The sequence below is a fragment of the Podarcis gaigeae genome, assembly GCF_964106915.1.
Source record: "Podarcis gaigeae genome assembly, chromosome: 7".
In the NCBI taxonomy this organism is placed as follows: domain Eukaryota; kingdom Metazoa; phylum Chordata; class Lepidosauria; order Squamata; family Lacertidae; genus Podarcis; species Podarcis gaigeae.
Genome location: NC_139683.1, coordinates 2,179,699 through 2,200,230, shown reverse-complemented (window position 1 = coordinate 2,200,230; position 20,532 = coordinate 2,179,699). Strand labels below are relative to the sequence as shown.

The following is a 20,532-nucleotide window of genomic DNA, read 5'->3' as shown; positions in this document are numbered from 1 at the left end:
GGCTTGACAACCATATGTCAGGAGTGCTCTGATGGTGTTTCCTGCTTGGCAGGGGGTTGGACTCGATGGCCCTTGTGGTCTCTTCCAACTCTAGGATTCTATGATTCTAGGTCTTTCTTTTGACTGAGGATGCTACATATAGCCAGCCATGGACCTAGGTTAGTCAGGAGGTTACTATAGTTATTCCCTAAACCACACCTACCTGCCCCATATCTGATATCTGTAATCAGATGGCTGCAGAAAGCAGAACTGAACACCTTGCACGTCAGCTGATATGCAGGGAGTTTTGTTGACCCCTCCTGGAAGGACCAACCCCCTGTCAATCAGCTGACAGGAGATGGTCCTTCCCTCCTGCCAAGGTTGGCTCACTCAAGTGGGGTAGATAAAGATCTGGCCCACTGAGCCAAAAACGTTATCCCCTGATTTGAATCACTGAATGGCCTTCAAATGGGATTAGACAAATTAATGTAGGATAAGGCTATCGATGGCTACTAACCCTGATGGCTATGACAGGCATCCCCATACTCGGCCCTCCAGATGTTTTTGGACTACAACTCCCATCATCTGTAGCTAACAGGACCATTGGTCAGGGATGACGGGAACTGTCGTCAGAAAAACATCTGGAGGGCCAAGTTTGGGGATGCCTGGGCTACAATCTTCACTATCTGAAGTAGCATGCTTCTGAATGGCAGCTGATGGTAACCACGGGAGGAGGAGTTTGGATTTGGATTTGATATCCCGCTTTATCACTACCCTAAGGAGTCTCAAAGCGGCTCACATTCTCCTTTCCCTTCTTCCCCCACAACAAACACTCTGTGAGGTGAGTGGGGCTGAGAGACTTCAGAGAAGTGTGACTGGCCCAAGGTCACCCAGCAGCTGCATGTGGAGGAGCAGGGAATCGAACCCGGTTCACCAGATTATGAGACTACCGCTCTCAACCACTACACCACACTGGCTATCACGCTTCCCATAGGTATTTGGTTGGTCACTCTGAGAACAGGATCCAGCAGGCTCTTCTTACGGTTTTACAGTACTTCTAGTTACTGATAACCATGGTGTACTGTATATCTAACAGTGCCTGTGAAAGAACATTTGAACAAGTAGAATTTCCCACCCACTTTATAGGTGCAGCCCTCAGCACACCCCGAAAAATGTCTGCTGAGGGTGTTATTCTTATTAAATTGCTGATGCGTCTTTACAGACGAAATAATCATGATTCAAACAGTTTAGAATTACGGACCGAGCATTTTGTGCCAGCTTATGTTTATGGCTATGCATCAATGTCATCTAAGAACAAAAGGGTTTGCCCACCTGCACTAACTTGTGTATGCCACAGAACAGCTTGAGCAGTAAAGCAGGGCAAGTGGCTTTCTTGAGTGTACAAATGCTGCAGTAGTTTGAGTAATTGCTTTGATGGATTGAAGCTCATTTGGGGGAAAGCTGCTAGGTCTTACTTCATCTTTGTGATTGAACTCCTGCATCATTGCACGTTTCTTTCCACATGAATTTAATTAGTGTTTCTCTGAATAATGAAAGTTATACAAAGAAACGAACTGTCTCTTGCAAGACATACAAGTTGCCTGTATTTGAAAGCTGCAAGGATAGGGAGGGGGGCAATAATTGAAATGGTACACGCAAGGATAACTGAGGTTTTTACTGATTGTATAGGAAAGAGGAAAATTGAAGGGTGTAACACTAGACTTTCAACCTTGAGTAGCAATCTTAATTGTGTAACAGGAAGACCGTCTGCTTTGAGGGGGTTTATGAGGAAAGGAGGGATATAAATGTGTTAAACAGGAACATAGAAAGCTGGGCTGGGTGTTGCCCTAGACTGGATTCCCACATGCCCCTCTCAATCTGCTCTGGCAGGTTGGGGGAATCCCAGAACGGATTTGGAAGGGGAGAGGAAGGGGAAGCGCCTGTTGTGCAAGCAGAAATCCTTATACTAATGGGTTGAATTCATTGGCTACAACCCAAAGTCACTGTTACTATGATTGGAGCCATTTATCACAAAATGGGGGGACAGTATTAAGATGCTGATTCCTGAACAGGACAATTGAACAGCAGAAGATGGCACATGGGTGTGGGTGTAAAAATAGTTGGGTTCTTCAGCAAGGGGTGTTAATTTTAAAATCATTTACGGAGGTCTATAGCATTTACTCATTTTCAACTAGTAGAAAAATACTATAAAGAAAACCAGAGAATGCTGAAATGTGAACAAGTATGGCTTTGAAACTCAAACGCAACTGGACTAATCATAGATCTGCAGATTTTGGATTGGCTGATAACCAGCCATTATTTGTGGTTGCCATTGACTGCCTCCTGTTCTTTGAAACCTTGGGCACAAACAAGAAGCCGCAGGGGTGGGGAGTGCTGTTTTACTTCACTGCGGGTGGCGCTGTGGGTTAAACCACAGAGCCTAGGACTTGCCGATCAGAAGGTCGGCGGTTTGAATCCCCGCAACGGGGTGAGCTCCTGTTGCTCGGTCCCTGCTCCTGCCAACCTAGCAGTTTGAAAGTATGTCAAAAGTTCAAGTAGATAAATCGGTACTTCTCCAGCTGGAAGGTAAACGGTGTTTCCGTGCGCTGCTCTGGTTCGCCAGAAGCGGCTTAGTCATGCTGGCCACATGACCCGGAAGCTGTACGCCGGCTCCCTTGGCCAATAAAGCGAGATGAGCGCCACAACCCCAGAGTCTGCCACGACTGGACCTAATGGTCAGGGGTCCCTTTACCTTTATGCTGAACACTGAAGAAGGGAAATGCTGCATGAATACCCTCCTCCCGCTATACCTTCCTTTCACTCCGGCATGGTGTGGGTCAAATCAGATATTTGAATGCAGTTGTTCTTTTTAGTTATGTAAACCACAGTCCCATGGGAGTGGGGAAGCAAGCTTAACTGTCCTCCAGCTAGGGTTCCAAAAGGGTGGGGTGGGGACTCTGAAGCTTCTGTTTCAGACAAAGTCTCAAGCAGCTTCTTTATCATGGATCAAAGAGGAAGCCATAATCGGCTATCATAGAACTTGGGGCAATGGGTTACAGGAGAAGATGAATTGTAACGGCTTCGAATTTGTCTTAGGACTCAAATGTCCAGAGAAGACCTGTAGTACAACTTGGAAAATCTCCGTATGAAATATTTAAAAAATATACTGAGTTCATGGTGGTCTAAAGGCACTGGGTGCAAATTTTCATTCTGCAGACAAGGAAAAAGTGTAGACAAAGTATCTTGCTCGTTGTTTAATATCAAGTCGATAGATCAGGCTTTGTCCACTGGACTGAGATTTTAATGCGATTAGCCAAATAAACCTTGTGTGCTGTATTTTGTTTTAATAGTGTACACTGGTAACTTCTTAAAGCCTTTTTATACAGAGCATCACTGGGATCTAGAGCTTCTGTGGACTAGAGATAAGAGGTTCAGTCTTTTATCATGTTTCTGGCTGATAGATTACTTTCTTGCCTTAGTCTGTTCTCATTTTCTTCCTACCCTCTGTTTATGACCTCAGCCTGTATTTATTTTCAAACATCTGTCTCTAGGGGGGAAACTTCAAGATTGCATGGTGAGCTATTTAAAGAAGATGCCATTTTCTGTTTTCTAGAAGAGGCCGTTCTGTATAAATGAAAGCCGCTTGAGAATTGTGTGGTTTAATCCTACAGTGAAGCCAGGAGTTTAAGTAGCTTGCTTGTTTGATGTTAAAATGGGAAAATAAATGTGGATAGTAGAGCTCTATTTCTTTGCTTCAAAAATGCTAATTGTGGGATGTATTGCAGGTCAGGAGGAATCAGTTGGTTAAGCCCTTTGTAAAGAAAGAACCAAGGAATACAAAAGAAGAAGAAAAAGTCAGCGCTAAGCATTTCTCCCACAGAAGCGCAAAAATCCTCAACCCCGTTTCTTCTTTTCAAAGTGTACCTTGCTTCATGCATTGAGCGCCTCTTAATTCCATACTGGCCTGTAATCAGTGGCATCTTTCCCATTTCCTCTGCTCATTACTCCAGCTGCCATGTGCCCACAGCCTTCATCAGTGTGGTGTAGTGGTTAGAGTGCTGAACCTAGGACCTGGGTAACCAGGGTTCAAATCCTCCCTGAGCCATGAAGCTTTGAGAATGATCTTGGGCCAGTCATAGTCTTGCAGCTTAACCTACCTCATAGGAGTTGTTGTGAGGATAAAGGGGCTGCGGGAGGGGAGAGACATGCTGAGCTCCTTGGAGGGAAGGCAGGACAGAAATATACTGTATTTTTTGCTCTATAAGACGTACCAGACCACAAGACGCACCTAGTTTTTGGAGGAGGAAAACAAGAAAAAAAATATTCTGAATCTCAGAAGCCAGAACAGCAAGAGGGATCTAGCTTCTGGGATAGCCTCTTGCTGTTCTGGCTTCTGGGATAGCTGCACAGCCTGCATTCGCTCCATAAGACGCACACACATCCCCCCTTACTTTTTAGAAGGGAAAAAGTGAGTCTTATAGAGCAAAAAATATGGTAATAATAAAGCAAGTCTTCTCTCCCTCAGTGGGGACAAAGAGCATTAGAGCTGATGCAGGGGGCCTAAACAAGGATGCACCTTCATACGACAAAAACTATAATGGAGGTGCCAGGTGAATCTCTGTAGGCGCAGAATTGCATAACCTAAGGGCCACCACAGGGATGTGGGTGGTGCTGTGGGTTAAACCACAGAGCCTAGGACTTGCCGATCAGAAGGTTGGCGGTTCGAATCCCCGCGACGGGGTGAGTTCTCGTTGCCCGGTTCCTGCTCCTGCCAACCTAGCAGTTCGAAAGCACGTCAAAGTGCAAGTAGATCAATAGGTACCGCTCCGGCGGGAAGGTAAACGGTGTTTCCGTGCGCTGCTCTGGTTCGCCAGAAGCGGCTTAGTCATGCTGGCCACATGACCCGGACCCCTAATGGTCAGGGGTCCCTATACCTTTACCTTTACGGGCCACCACAGAGAACACCCTCTCCAGGACCACTGGCACCATTCCAAGCTTCTAAAGAGATCTGTTGACTTTAAGATCCAAAAGGGTCTGTAGGGAAGTTGACTGTCTTTCAAATATTTGAGACCTTTTAAACATTAATGTGAGCACTTGAATTGGACCCAGACATGAACTTGTAGCCCATGGAACTGTTTTAAAGCAGGTATTATGTGAGTTCTAAAAGGAATCCCAGTCAGTAATCTGGTTGTGGCATTTTGGGCCAGCTGAAGTTTCAGAGGTAGTCTTCAAGGGCAACCTCATGTACAGCCCATTGCAATAATCCAGTCTGGACGTTACCTGAACATGGAGTACCAAAGTCTTCTCTGTCAAAAAGGGGACATAGCTGGTGAACCAGCCATAGCTGGAAAAAGGCACACCTGGCCACTGTGGCTTCCAGTGACAGTGTTGGCTCCAGGAGCACCCACAAGTTACAGACCAGAGGTTACTTCCAGAGGTGTTACTTCCAGAGGTGTTACTTCCAGTTACTTCCAGAGGTGTTTCGCCACCTCATGCGAAACAGGGTGTCCCCACACCCTCTGGTCTTGAGAACATTAGAGTTAGAAGTATTTCTTTTTCAAGCAAACCAAGAATGATCTATTACTCTCATAGATACGGAACAAAGCTTGCTTCCCAGCATGGCTGCAAGGAATTGGAAATCTTTTGTTCCAGTTTTAGATTAACTGCCACTTGCTGTGTCATCCAAATTTGGACAAACTGGTTGCCTTGTGTGCATAGTTCCATGTTAAATAAGAAATCCGGCAAGTGACTGTTGGATCAAAATGTGCATGCTTATTCTTTATGAAAAGAATAATAATACCTTATCAAATAAGTTCACATCTCATGATTCGGTCTCTTTCCTGTTTTCCTAATCTCACCAGGCTGTAAGGATTTGTCCTCCTGAACAAATTACGTCAATATTTCAGAAGGGTGAAGATCTTCCTAGTCTTATAGAATTCTATGCTTTCTTTTTTAAAAAAAAAACCCAAAACAAAACAAGGCTACCCGTGAATTAAATAGCTTTTCATTGTCAACAGTTGTTCTTTCAATTCTAGACAAAGTTAAAAATGAACATACACACACAGTAATTTTGACTTTCTACTGGCTCTGAGACAATGGCTATTCATAAGCCTATATTTGTGTCTTTGACTTTTGAGATTGCTTGCAGGACTTATAAGAAAACACAGCTATATTGAAAATATATAGCGGGGGGAACCATATCCTTAGTGCCTGTCCAAAATGCTTACAAGTTGGGAATTCTCATAATTTCTTCAAAATTTCAGCCAATATGTATTTATGATATATTACATTTCTACCCCACCTTTTAGACAATCATGGAATCCAGGCTGTAGGCTTCATGGGCCTTCAGACCAGATCCTACCCAGATGTTCAGAAAGTTGATGCAAGTTTTAATCTGCTTTTGTCTATTGTTGTTTTAACTTTTCGAAAGTCTTAAATTATTGTTGTTAATTTTCTAAGTGATAATTTTATAGTTTCATCTTTATTGTAAATAAACCTCAGTCTAGTGGTGTACACATTTTATGACAATAAACATGTATCTTGGGGCATCCCTGAATCATTTCTGCCCAACAGTGGCTCATTCTGTGAAACAGCTCCTGAAACAATATGTTACAGATTGTAGAAAGGACATAATTGCCTTCTATAATACAAATGGTTAGCTTGCTGGTTTTGACAGCTGTATGTTGTTTAACAGACTCAGCAGAGCTATTGCTTTATAGGGCTACTGTTTAAAATTAAAGTCTTTATTGATGCTGAAAGGGCTACTGTACTTAATTTGGTATGGCTTAACCATGTGTTTGTGTTCATAAAGATCCCCAGATGTCTAGTGCGTGTGCAAGCACAGCACAGCTCCCTTGTTAGGCTTGCAGGAGACAAGATTGCTCTGTCAAGAAAGCCTACATTTTTTTAACCACATGAACCCCAAGGTGCTTTGTGAACAATAAACATTAGGAATAGTTTTGCTTAAAGGAGCTGCTCTTGCTATTTGGTGGTAGAAGAAAAACGTTTCATTCCTGCTCCAGTTCTTCTCTAATTCTCTTCACATGTATCTGGATATGCAACCTCTTCTGGGGCTCTAGTACTTCTCAGAAGTGCCCTGTTTTCTTAAGAAAATGTGTCTCAAGATTACTGACCTTTCAGAAGTGGATCTGAAACCATCTGGGGAATTTTCTTTGCAGGAGGTCTTTGCTAACTCCCACCTAGAAAGGATGAAAGACTGATTTACATTCTCAAGAGGCCTTGATGACCAGGTTGTTAAACATTTACCCTTCAATTTTGAGAATTGTTGTGCCTTCTTACCTGAAAGCAAGTAAATAATACTACCCCTTGTTGGAGTCACTGAGTCATTCAGAAATCTACCTGTAATTTTGTTGTTGTTACCTTGGTGTACTTTTAATTTCAGCCCCTGTATATATTTCAGTATTTTTGTTTACTGTTCTTTTTCCTATTTCCTTTTTGATGTTTACAGTAATCCTAAACAGCTGGGAAAACATGACTATTTCCAAATGTTTTCGTTTCCCTGCCATAAATGCTGTTTGTGAATTCTTTTTCTAATGCAAATAACCTCTGTACTTGATCAGGCTTTTACCAATCAGGGGGAGAGCCTCTGTACAGTACACCATGAGAAACATGGGCATTCACAGTAGCTGTGTCCTTTAAAAACCTTTAAAGCATCTACCTTGTGTAAGTGACTAGAAGTTTTGAACAGAATACAGTCTCTGGTTTTTCTGGCTCCCAGAAGCTTACCTTTGGAGAGCCTTTCTTTTCTGAATAGCTTTGCCCCATCTCATTAGGTTTACTGTAGTCAAAACTTAATCAGGTCAGGTTTATTTGAAATGACATTATAAGCTGCGTTGGGAGTATGCAAACCATACCGGTTTGGTGCTCTTCTTAAGCTAGTTAAGAACAGATTTTGAAGAGACAAATAGTAACAGGAGAGAATTACTTTGCTGCTTTTGTATAAATTAATCTCGGATTCTCTGTGGGATTACTCTTCTGCATGCTTCAATCCTCACAGCGATGAATATGTGGTAGATCAGCAGTCTCGCTCTCCAGACTGGCATTACATTTACTGAACAGTCGTTAAGTGAAGCGGCGCTGCTCTTTCATTTCGTATTTGTGTGGACTGAGATTAGGCTAGCACCATTCCGCTTCTTAAATTTCCTGGGGTGTTTTTCCTCTCCAGTTGTAGAAGCGATTCATGAAATGCCTTGTTGTTCTCTGCTCAGTAGTTCTAAATGGGTATCAGTGTTCACATCCCAGAGTGGGACAGTGGTGGTGTCTGTGGTTCAGAACATGTGATTCAGTTGGTAAACTGGGACTTGTTTTGTGCGCCGAGAGCTTTTATGTGCCTTGAATAAGGAAGGAGACTCTGGGATGGATTTCCCAGAACAGCCAGGAGAGCAAAAATTTTCCATTAGCCTTCAGATGGAGGGCTGCTTCACTGTTTTGTTTTAGCACATTCTTGACGGATCCACTACAGCTAAAATGCCAGAGGTGGAACTGTCTGATGTGTACCAGTAAATGTACGAAGCAGCTTTGAGCCAGAACATACAATGCCAGTGGGGTGATATTGTTGAGCAAAGTGACGTAAAAGACAATCCCGCCCCCAGTCTATAATTGTTTTGCATATGGAGTCGAGAGAGCAAAGACTGACCTGTCAAATATGCCTTGCCAAGTCAAGAAACCTTTATGTAAGTGGCAGTCTTTTGTTGTGCCATCAGATAGCAGGAGCAGAACGTAAAAAGCTGTCTTATATACCAAGTTAGATCACTGATCCGTCTAGCCTAGTAATGTCTACTCTGACTGGTAGTGCTCTCCAGGGTTTCAGGTGGGGGTCAAAGTCACCTCCCAGCCTCTCTCCAAAAAGTTTCAGTCCACTTCCCCCCAGTTATGCCAGCCATGGCGCTTAACTTTTCCTGCAGACTAACTCCAGAATCTCTAAAGTGAGAGGCAGGGTTCAGGAGCAATTTGAAAAGGAAATGCACAAGAAAACAGGTCACACAGAAGTCAGGACTGCCAACAGCTCTGTTTGAGTTCCTGCATGGAGGAGCGGTCTGATGAGTTTCCAAGGGAGGTTTGATTTCTAAAAGACAATATATTTGTCATTACCATAAAATCCCTGCCCTGCAGCTTCCTGTTGTCTACTCCTGCCGGTTGTGAGTGTTTGGGAGAAATTAGGGGAGAAGAGTAGGAAAGACAGAGAAATGGAAATAGGAGCAGAAATTGCTGTTCATTTATTCGTCCCATATGTAGAAGGGAAATCAACCCAGTGAATAAGATTCATTGTTGTTGCATTCAGTCCACTGAAATACATAGTTGATCATGGTCCTACCCTTCATTTGCATTGCATTGATATGACCTGGGTAGAAAACTGTGGTGACAGTGTAATTTGCATCATTACTAAATGTGAATTAAGTTACAGAATTCACCACAGTGGACAGTGAGACAAATAATGCAATTTTGGGTGGAAGGCGCATTGTAGTGGAATGGAAACAGTGCTGCAAGTGGCAAATGCAGGGCAGAACGAAAAGTGATGCCTTCTTACATCGCAACAGGAGATACCGCCTAACTAATAATAATAATAATAATAATAATAATTTCTTTATATCCTGCCCATCTGGCGGGGTTCCCCCAGCCACTCTTGTTTGTAAAATTGCTGAACCCCACTGCTTGGAGAAATTTAATCCCTTTCAAATGCCCAGATCTAAAGCAAATCCTGGACTCTTTTGTGACCCATTATCAAGTCCGCTTTACTACATTGTAGTTTATAAATAGATCCCTCTGTGCATTTGTAATCTGTTTGCCCAGGGTTGCCAACAATGGAAGAGGAAGCAGGCTGTCCAGCCTTGATGTGTTCATCAGTCATCGTAAGCTAACACAAAGGGGGCGTAGGGATGTGTATGACCCTTGGTTCTTCGGTTGAAAGGGTTCCTTTGTGCTGATCTTGGGAATTTCTTTTTTTGACAGTAATTAAAACAACCACAGACCTCTGCATTTGGAAGCTGGGCTTCCTTTTCCTGCAAACGGTTTCCTGCTGGGAAAAGTGATGGTGTAAATTGATAGCTGCAGTTAATGATGGTGCAAATCATGGCTGGAGGGAAGGATACTGATCAGGTTTCTATTCTCCTTTGTGGCTTGTAATAAGGTATTAATTTCAGTATCACACATAACATTGTGTTCTGAGGCAAGAGCCCCTGTGCACTGTGGTTTCTCAGATGGACCCAGACACAGTGCTTTAAAAAAAGGTTAATGCCAGCACCAAAGGAACTCTGAAGCCTAGTTTTCAACAGTTGTGCTTCTCCCCTTCTTCTTGTAGCCGAGTAAGATTATCTTTCATAAACACAGTTTTAACAATGAGTCCGTAACTGGTCCTTATCTGTTGTATCAGGGCCACACAGCAGGGAGGAGGAATAGCAGGCCTTGTCTGACTGCAGGCTTGCCTCCCAGCCATTCTCCAACAGCAAGCCCTACTGACTGGGGCCCTGATCCTGCCTCTGCACTAAAGGGGAAAGCTCAGAGGGTTGGCAGTCCCTGGTGGTCATTTACAGCTTCCCTCCCCTCTTCGGACCCATTCAGTCTGTCCAAATAGAAGGAACCACCTACAGTGGTACCTCGGGTTAAGTACTTAATTCATTCCGCTGGAGCACGATTTCTGTTCTCATCCTGAAGCAAAGTTCTTAACCCGAGGGACTATTTCTGGGCTAGCGGAGTCTGTAACCTGAAGCGCATGTAACCCGAGGTACCACTGTACTAACTTTACCCAAGAGGTGTGATGGGAGACTATGGAACAAAGCATCTTGAAGTACTAATGAACACAAAGGCCAAAGACAATTTGGAAATCATATGGTACATTCAGTGCACCCAAATTAGGAAGGTTGACCAGATTTTGGATATAACATACAGCTTAAAGGGAGAGGTTGTGGAAAGAAAGAATAAAATTTACAGTTTGTAATGCCTTGAAAGAAAATATGATGAAAATGATGTATAGGTGGTACATTACACCTGTGAAATTACAGTGGTACCTCTGGTTAAGTACTTAACTCGTTCCGGAGGTCCGTTCTTAACCTGAAACTGTTCTTAACCTGAAGCACCACTTTAGCTAATGGGGCCTCCTGCTGCCGCCGTGCCGCAGAAGCAAAATTTCTGTTCTCATCCTGAAGCAGAGTTCTTAACCCGAGGTAATATTTCTGGGTTAGCGGAGTCTGTAACCTGAAGCGTACATAACCCGAGGTACCACTGTACTCATAAAAATATGTTGTTGTTATAAGCAATAACTACCAGGGTGCCAACTTGAATAAAATATTGAGTGGGGCAGGTGATCCCCGCACCACATAATCGATCACATGACGCAGTGCATGCACACCATTTGAATAATAATGTCCATTAACTTGGCGGGGGGCTCAAAAATTGGGGGGGGGCGAAGACCCCTCGGCCTCTAGGAGTTGGCTCCTGTGATAACTACCATAAGCTTTGCAATGTTGTCATAAGTGACTCTCTTTTGGGGGGTTAAAGTCCCCCTATTGTTTGTCGGGGCCTCTAGAATGTCTCCTTTGTCCCCCATTTGTGCATCTCAGCTGGTCATTATGCTGGTCTTTTACTCAGACCAGCCTTTCATGATTCCTGTTTCCATGAGGATTTTATCTTGAGGGTTCTCTTTTTCCTTTTCTTTGGTAGCTAACAACATGAAAAACTTGATAATGTGTTTCAGGCCCAGCGCCGAGATGCTTTCATTGAAGAGCGCTATGGAAAATTCAACATCAGTGATCCGCTGATGGCTCTTCAGAGGGATTTTGAGGCGCTGAAGGAAGAGAACCATGGCGATAAGCAGCCCGTTTGTGCCAATCCCTTGTCCATCCTGAAGGTTGTGATGAAACACTGCAAGAATATGCAGGAAAAAATGTTGTCCCAACTCGCAGCTGCAGAGAGCAGGCATCGAAAGGTGGGTTTCATGAGGTGGGAGGGAGGGAAGGGGAAAAAAGAAAGAAAGATACTGCTTAGCAGGTTAACATTACATATTGGACCACTTTTATAATTTGATGTGACGTTTTCATTGCTGTTTGGCACATTTCTGGGTCTCAAATGTTGCTTACGTTCAGTAAAATTACGTTGCAGGGCTAACATTCTCTATATGATGCCTCTAACTAGCACTCTTCAGATAATAAAACACAAATTACTGTGATTTTTATTACTGATGCTGCTCTTGGAACCACAGGGAATGTCTCAGAATTGATTAAAGATGATCTCGCTCAGGGGTGGAGAAGCTCAGGCCTCTGGGCCAAAGGCTCCCTCAGCCACACTGACTTGGTTCAGAGCAGGGGAACAACTGACCAACTCTAGCGGTCAAAGCTCTTTCATGCACCATGATTCTCTTGGAATGAGCTGGAAACAATCTCCAGCTCCCAGCTGTTACCAAATGTTGCTCAAATCAGGTTTTAAAGCACTTGAGGTAGAATTGTGTGAGGTGCTACAAGATTCCCCCTTTTCTCTCCCTGGCTTTGTGCTGCTAGTGACTGAAACAGTTGTCTCTCTAAATTAACAGACAACAAAACAATAAATTTTACAAATTTCATTTATGACCCAATCAGCATCCAGAAGACTTTCATTCTTCTGAGCGTCTGTTTTTGTCCATTTGTTTAGGTTTTCTTCTGCTGGGCTCAAATTCATATAACTGATTCAGGTTTTCAGAATTGTTCAGCAAATTATTTCAACCAAGCGTCACTATGTGTGTGTGTCTGTTGCTGTTCTTTGTGCATGCTTTTGTCATTTCTTTCACAAGCCGAAAGAGGACAAACCTTGAAAGCTGCCGAAAATGGACGGGGGTGGGTTGATAGTGTAGTTTCTCTTTTTTTAAAAAATAATTTTTTATTGATTTTCCAACACAAATTAAAAACAAAACAACACACAATACATAAACAAACAAAACATATAAACATGTATAATTTCAAAACCTCTTTTTCATAAACCTTACTTCCCAGACTTCCCCTTACCTCCCCTTTTCTGCATCCCTGTTTTAAAATTTCTTCAACAACCCCTCACTCCAATTAACTAGTGTAGTTTCTCAGGGCCCTTACATGTAAGTAAAGGTCAGGGGTTCTGCATGCCTTCATTAGAGCTTTCATTTTTGCTTTCGGCAGAAAGGGACCCGGCCTGCACGTCTGGATACACTTGTAATTATTGCTGTCTTTCAAGGTGATGGATGGTGTTCTTTTCTCTTTTGAAAGGTAATCTTGGATCTGGAGGAAGAGAGGCAGAGGCACGCCCAAGATACTGCTGAAGGGGATGATGTCACGTACATGCTGGAAAAGGAGCGAGAGCGGCTCACCCAGCAGGTATGCCCTCTCACTCCTTACTCAGCGTTCAGGGAGGAGTGATTAATTGCTGTTTAACACAGAGAACTTGCTTTGCGTGGGTGAGGAGACCAGCAGCCAGCACCAGTATTTCTGTCTCCGAGAGTTGGATCTCCCCCTGCAAACATGGAAGGAGACTTACTAGAGGGAGAGTTTTTGCTCCGTTGCAGAGGACAGTCGGTTTTGGTCTTTGTAGGAACACATAAAGAAGCAAAGAGATGTAATAATAATAATAATTTACTATTTGTACCCCACCCATCTGGCTGGGTTTCCCCAGCCACTCTGGGTGGCTTCCAACAAATTTCAAAAATACATTAAAATATCACACATTAAAAACTTCCCTGAACAGGGCTACCTTCAGATGTCTTCTGAATGTCAGGTAGTTGTTTATCTCTTTGACATCTGATGGGAGGGCGTTCCACAAGGTGGGTGCCACTACCGAGAAGGCCCTCTGCCTGGTTCCCTGGGCAGGGTATAAATAATAAATTATTAACCACTAGAAGGCCCTCGGAGCTGGACCTCAGTGTCCAAGCAGAACAATGGGGGTGGAGACGCTCCTTCATGTATACTGGGCCAAGGCCGTTTAGGGCTTTAAAGGTCAACACCAATACTTTGAATTGTGCTCAGAAACGTACTCGGTCCTTCTTGGTGGTGGCACCCGCCCTGTGGAACTCCCTCCCACCAGATGTGAAAGAGAACAACAACTACCAGACTTTTAGAAGACATCTGAAGGCAGCCCTGTTTAGAGAAGCTTTTAATGTTTAATAGGTCATTGTATTTTAGCGTTTTGTTGGAAGCCGCCTAGAGTGGATGGGGAAACCCAGCCAGATGGGCGGGATATAAATAATAAATTATTAAATAAATTATTATTATTATTTATTATTATTATAATACAGGTGTCTAAATCATCTTCTGTTGATTTAGACACCTGTCAGCCTGGGAGGGCAGGATTTTCACAAGAAAGACCTTTGTTTTTCTTGCACTCGTTCTCCCCTCATAACTGACACAACTGACATTGAGGGTCTTTCTGTTTGTGGGGAGTGTTTGAGAAGCCAAAGATGGTCCCCTCCTCCCCCTAAGCGTCTTTCTCTTCCCTTCCAGCTGGAATTTGAGAAGTCCCAGGTGAAGAAGTTTGAAAGGGAGCAGAAGAAGCTCTCGAGTCAGCTGGAGGAGGAGCACGCCCATCACAAGCAGCTCTCCTCCATGCTGGTGCTGGAGTGCAAGAAAGCCGCCGCCAAGGCTGCGGAGGAGGGCCAGAAGCTGGGGGAGCTGAGCGGGAAGCTGGAGAAGGAGAGGAGCAAAGTGAGCCAGCTGGAGGAGGAGCTGGCGGCCAAGAAGAAGAGGGGCTTGCAGATGGAGGCCCAGGTCGAGAAGCAGCTCTCCGAGTTCGACATCGAGCGGGAGCAGCTGAGAGCCAAGCTGAACCGGGAGGAGAACCGCACCAAGGCCCTGAAGGAAGAAGTGGAGCAGCTGAAGCAGACCCTCAAGGAGCTGGAGGCTTCCTGCAAAGCCGAGAACCCTCCAAGTGTCTCTAAGGTGTCCATTGCGACCGTCACAGAAGACCCATGTCGGTCCGTCGCTTGCCAGACAGAAAGCCCTTTGAAGGAGAGCCAGGGAAGCACCATCAAACTGGCACATGCCCTGTCGCCTGTCGCTGCCACGGCCCCCCACTCTTATGCCAAGGCAAATGGGCACTGTGAGGTTGATGCACAAGCGAGCGTGGAGAATCTGGAGAAGAGCAAGCCTGCCGGGTCCACTCCTGAGGGTCCCACCGAAAACAGCAGCTCCCCGGTGAGGACAGAGTCTCTTTCCCCATCCATCCCGCCGCTGCCTTCCAGTGGCATCTCCTTGTCTCCGAGCAACACCGCCTCTTCCTCGCTGACATCCTCCCCGTGCTCCTCCCCAGTGATGACTAAGCGCTTGGTTGGAGCCTCGGCCAGCAGCCCCAGCTACCAGTCTTCTTACCAGGTGGGCATCAACCAGCGCTTCCACGCGGCTCGCCACAAATTCCAGTCCCAAGCTGACCAGGACCACCCGTCGAGCGGTCTCCAAAGCCCTCCGTCCAGGGACCTGTCGCCCACCCTCGTTGACAACTCGGCCGCCAAGCAGCTTGCCCGCAACACCGTCACTCAGGTCCTCTCCAGGTTCACCAGCCAGCAGGGTCCCATCAAGCCCGTCTCGCCCAACAGCTCCCCCTTTGGCACAGACTACCGGACCCTCGCCAGTGCCATGAGCCCCAAAAGCGAGTCGAGCCCAGGCAAAGTCTCCAGCCCGCTGAGCCCACTGTCGCCTGGCATTAAATCGCCAACCATACCCAGAGCAGAAAGAGGGAACCCTCCGCCGATTCCTCCAAAGAAACCTGGGCTGGCTCCTTCTCCAGCCAGCCACACTCCGCCGACGAAGACCTCCTCTCAGGCACCTTCTCTGGGTTCCCCTGCAGACTTGGTGAGCAGCTACTCAATCAATGCTGTGGTGGCCAATGGGAAGGAAATTGAGATCTTACTGCCAGCCAACAGCTAGTCTCCAGAACGAGCTGCAATCCGAGCGTTTGCAATTCCTAGAGCTGAAACACTGTCTTAGCCACTCCATGTTATTTATTATTTGGGTAGTAACAAAAATCTGTTTGTATAACACACTTAGTGTCCTTTCCCTTTTATTTTATAGCGTGTAGAAAATAGCACGACTTGTGTACAGACCTTCCTTAAACACTAGAGCCTCAAGGTCTCTCATAGCAGCAGGCACATCAAACAGAGAGAGAAAAAGAGACGGAGAGATGCGGTGGATTCCTGACGCTGGGAGCGGACCAGCGGACTATGATGACGGAACACTCATTTTTAAATTATGCAGAAAAAAACCCAACACTCCATGCAAACTTCCATTCCAGACAGACATTTTCTAAGAAGTGCCTGAGCTTAAGCCTGCAGATATGAATGTGATTCTCTGCAAATCCCAGAACGGATCGTCCAACTGCAGAAAGCAGTTTCCTCTCTGAATCATGAATGTTGAAATCAACACTGTTCTTAATCCTTTCCAGTTCGCAGGACACTACAGAAAGGGAATGTTCCAAAGGTGACCGCTAGAGTCAGTCAGTTGTTTCCCTGCTGTGAACCAAGTCAGTCCATGTAGCTGCTGGGTCAGGAGCACTTTGGCCCCTGTTGCTGAGCTTTAGGCAACCCAGGCCTTTCTGACGACATAACCTTTCTTTAAAAACACTTTGGAGCTTTAAACAATCAGGGTGCCAGTTTGTTTTGGTTTTCTTTTTTCCCAGTCAAGTATCCATTCCTTGCATTTTTCTCTTGCGCAGAGATAAAATAGGCGAGATTAAATCTTGAAAGCTAGCTTTTAATATTCTTCACATAGTCTACTGTTGTATGTGTGTGTGTGTGTGTAGAACTTCTGAGAGCGGGATCTTGTTATTTGATAAAGATCTTTAACGTTACTTGAAATGAGAAATGGTTAGTCAATTCTATACAGGTTTTTGCATTGGAAGGATAGGGATCCATCCTAGACGAACCAAAGCAATAACTTAAAACGTGCTCATGCCGCAGTAATCCTGTATGTCGAGCTGACATCAGTCCTGCTGCCTAAGGGGCGCTTGCTGAGAGAAGGCAGCCCAACCTCCCTGGCAGCGCTGTGGAAACCAAATCATTATTATTATGTTTCACGTAGAGATGCATATATATGTGGGAAAAGAGGGGAGTCTTCAGGTTGTGCACACAACTCATTTAATCTTGGTTTGATGGTATCTTTGAAATTCTTCATATCTCAAAAAAGAAAAAGAGAATGAGGAACTACACTTACGGGGCGAAATCCAACACCGCTTGCACACTAGGAACTGACCTTTCTCTCTTCCCTCCATCCCCAGAATTTCTCCCGAAGGGCTGCAAACTCTCCAGATTTTGAGAGTGCATGGAGGGCAGTGGGGTGGGGTAAGGGGAAGAGTGAAGTGTGTCCCACTTAAACAGCGGCACGGCGTTGGATTCAACCCATGAAGAAGCTGTTCTTAAGCTTTATATCCCCTACGTCTGAGAACTTTTCCCCTAGTAAAGATGGTTAGTGACATGGGGCAGATACAGGACTGAAGAAGTCTTTGTTCTAATGAAGAAGCTCCCTGTGCTGTACATGTCTTACGCCTCTGATCCTCGCAAGCCATGTGTCTGGCAGAAATGGTGCCAAGCTGCTTGGCCCTGAGATATTGCAGGAGTGTGTGGTCAAGCTTCCGAATACACTGACCTTAACACATTTTGCCATTTCCCCCAGAATCAATCTGCACAAATAAACATTTTTAAATTGTAATATAATGTTGCTGTTTTTACACGAGGACCAGCAGGTGTCATATTGCGAGATGCGTGTGGCTCTCCTCTTTCTGCTCCTTACAGCCTCCGCCTTGGATACGCACCCCACCTGACCAGGGGGAGCTTTGCAGGTGCAGATCCTGCCCCATTTGTACCTTCTGTCGGCAGGAAGAGAAAAGCACTTTCCAAAGGGGCGTTTCTGTGTGTTTTGAGGGGAGCGACAGTTACTGTTTTCTTTGACAGCCATCTCACACTTAAATGTTCACTCTCCAATCTGGGGCGAGAGTAAGAGCATGGGGTGTGCTGAGGACCTGCAGTTCTGGCCCTGTCCAACCCTGCGTCTAGCCCCCACGGCCCTCCGTCAGTTTCCTCTTGAGGGAATGCAGCCCTTGGCAGGGGGGAGAAGGTTGTCCTATTCCTTCACTGGACCAAAGCTCTTGAATACTTTTTATTAAAAAAATATATTGGTGCTGCTTCAAAATGCCACTCTCTGGTCTTGCAAGTTGGTCTATTGCTCTGTTGGAAGCATTTTGGCCAATTGACTGTTATTTCTGAGGGCAGGCTCTCAGGCATATGAGGACATAGGAGTCCTGCCACATGATCATATCCCTCTTAAATTTTGACCCGTGTGCCGCGATTCCCATTTTTCTGGTCAATTGTAATTGCCGGTTTCTTGCAGGCTGATAGGAAACCAATCTGACAAGCGCACAGAACAGCTCGCTTGTGCTTTTCTGGGTGTCTGGATGTGGGCTGTGCAGCTGAAAATGGGGTGAATGGTTTCTTTCCAGCGTCTCTTCTAATCTTAAAACAGGAGGGTTTTGTAGCAGCCCTTTAAATATTCCCTTGTGTTTACACTAACTTGTATCCTTTCTTTACAATATGATAGAGATTTATATACAATAATTTTATTAGGAAATGCACTGAGTACTGTATTCAACAATGGATTATAGGAAGGGAGAATGCAAGAGGAAAGATGTATTTTTGCTAGTAGCCTATCTTCTGAGATTAAACAAAGCACAACTATTAAAATGGTTCCAGCTAATCCAGTGAGATTTCTAGGGTTAGTCTTTTAAGTTCTCTATAGACTTGTGTGTATGGGAATATAATGTTTAATCTTCTCTGAATCGTGTGTTGCTAGAGAGGTTTGTCACTGGCTAATGGGAATTTAATGAAGTTCAGACTGCATAATCTAGTATTAATTGTCATTAACATCTGTATATTTGTAAAGTCAAATGTCTGAAGCAGAAGTCTTTTTACCATTTTTATAGCTGGCAGCATTAAACCTTAAACGTTCATACTATCAATAAAGGTTTTTATTTTTATGATGTGAATATTGTACAAGAACGTGTTTTGAAAGTACGCCGTGCAGCTTGTATCCTTGGATGTTTTCGCTGAACATTCATGAAGCTTTGGGGCACTTCAGCCTTTATTCTTCAGCTTTTAGGCAGTGTGCCAATAGCACACAAAGCATTGCAGAACATGATGGTGTGGCTCTCCAGCCACCTTTGAATTCCCAGCCCTTCATTTCTAAAGCATCTCCTTGCATCATGGCCACAATGAACCAGTGCCCTTCCTAGACTGGGGAAATACTTATTCACTGGGGGGTGGGGGTGGTTAAACTACAGAGCCCAGGACTTGCCGATCAGAAGGTCGGCGGTTTGAATCCCCGCGATGGGGTGAGCTCCCGTTGCTTGGTCTCAGCTCCTGCCAACCTAGCAGTTCGAAAGCACATCAAAGTGCAAGAAGATAAATAGGTACCGCTCCAGCGGGAAGGTAAACGGCGTTTCCGTGCGCTGCTCTGGTTCTCCAGAAGCGGCTTAGTCCTGCTGGCCACATGACCCGGAAGCTGTACGCCGGCTCCCTCAGCCAGTAAAGCGAGATGAGAGCCACAAACCCAGAGTCGGTCACGACTGGACCTAATGGTCAGTGGTCCCTTTACCTTTATCTGCTACTTTGGTTTATCTGCGGGAGCAACCCATGACACCAGAATCTATGCACAACTGTGGAGTTCAAGTCCCAGGACTTTGCAGGGGAAAGGGACACTTGGCTACTGCCCTACAATCGGATGAAGGGTAGTATAGCAAACTAATAAATACCAATAATAGTGGTGCATGTGCACCAGTTTTGCAGATCACACTTCTGCAGGTAACCAGCTTCTCCCTCCCCTTCTGGGAGAGGAGGTGGACTCTGCTGCATAAGGCAAAGTCCTCTCCCTAGGCAGGAATGCTGAAAAACATCATTTACACGATCAAAATCCTGTTAAGTTCCACCTGCCACTTTTTCTAACATGCTGTGCTCAGATTGTTGAAGGTATTAATCTGCGTGGTGGAAATCTGCTTAACCCTGTCCATTTCTTGGGCAATGACTCCTGAGAGCCTCAGAGCAGCTCTGCACACCTGCTTTCCATTTATGGGAAGAGACTCAAACAGAGCATCTTTAGCAGCTGAATTCATGTACTGGTGCTTTTTTGCACTGATAAGGAGAGGGGGCCAAGCCTTGTCCAAAGCTGTTTTTCCTTTCACTGAAATGTGCAGCTCCTCTGTCCTCCTGAGCCAGAGTTGGGGGTGATTTGAACTGATGGTTTTTTTTACATATATGTTGAATGATGGGACAAGTTAAGGTTGTACAGTATAAAATTACCTTTATTCAGAGTACATGCATTAAAATTAATGGCCATGTCTAATGTAGGTTCAGTGGGTCTGCTCTGAGAAAAAGTTAGCCGACTACAACACAAGAAATTCCAAGCTTCACTCTTAGACCTTGAATTTGTGTTTTAATGGTGCAATGTGGTTAGAGTGCCACCTGGGTTCAGATCCCTGTATGGCCTTGAGACTAGTCACAAAGTCTCAAAACCAGTTGTGGTTTCCTTATTCCTTCCTCTTGCAATTACTCTTTATTGGCTGATTGGG

At 44.9% G+C, this 20,532-nt stretch overlaps 1 protein-coding gene across 2 annotated transcripts in view; it reads left to right on the top strand.

Moving 5' to 3' along the window:
- LOC310849153 (CTTNBP2 N-terminal-like protein) overlaps window positions 1-18,954 on the top strand; it is a 33,577-nt gene extending 14,623 nt beyond the window's left edge. For both annotated transcript variants that reach the window (XM_083749189.1, XM_083749190.1), the window contains exons 3-5: window positions 11,690-11,920; window positions 13,203-13,310; window positions 14,430-18,954. In XM_083749189.1, coding sequence (XP_083605315.1) covers window positions 11,690-11,920; window positions 13,203-13,310; window positions 14,430-15,848 — 1,758 coding nt within the window. In that variant the 3' untranslated portion in view covers window positions 15,849-18,954. The remainder of the gene's footprint in view (window positions 1-11,689; window positions 11,921-13,202; window positions 13,311-14,429) is intronic.
- Window positions 18,955-20,532: the final 1,578 nt, after the last annotated feature.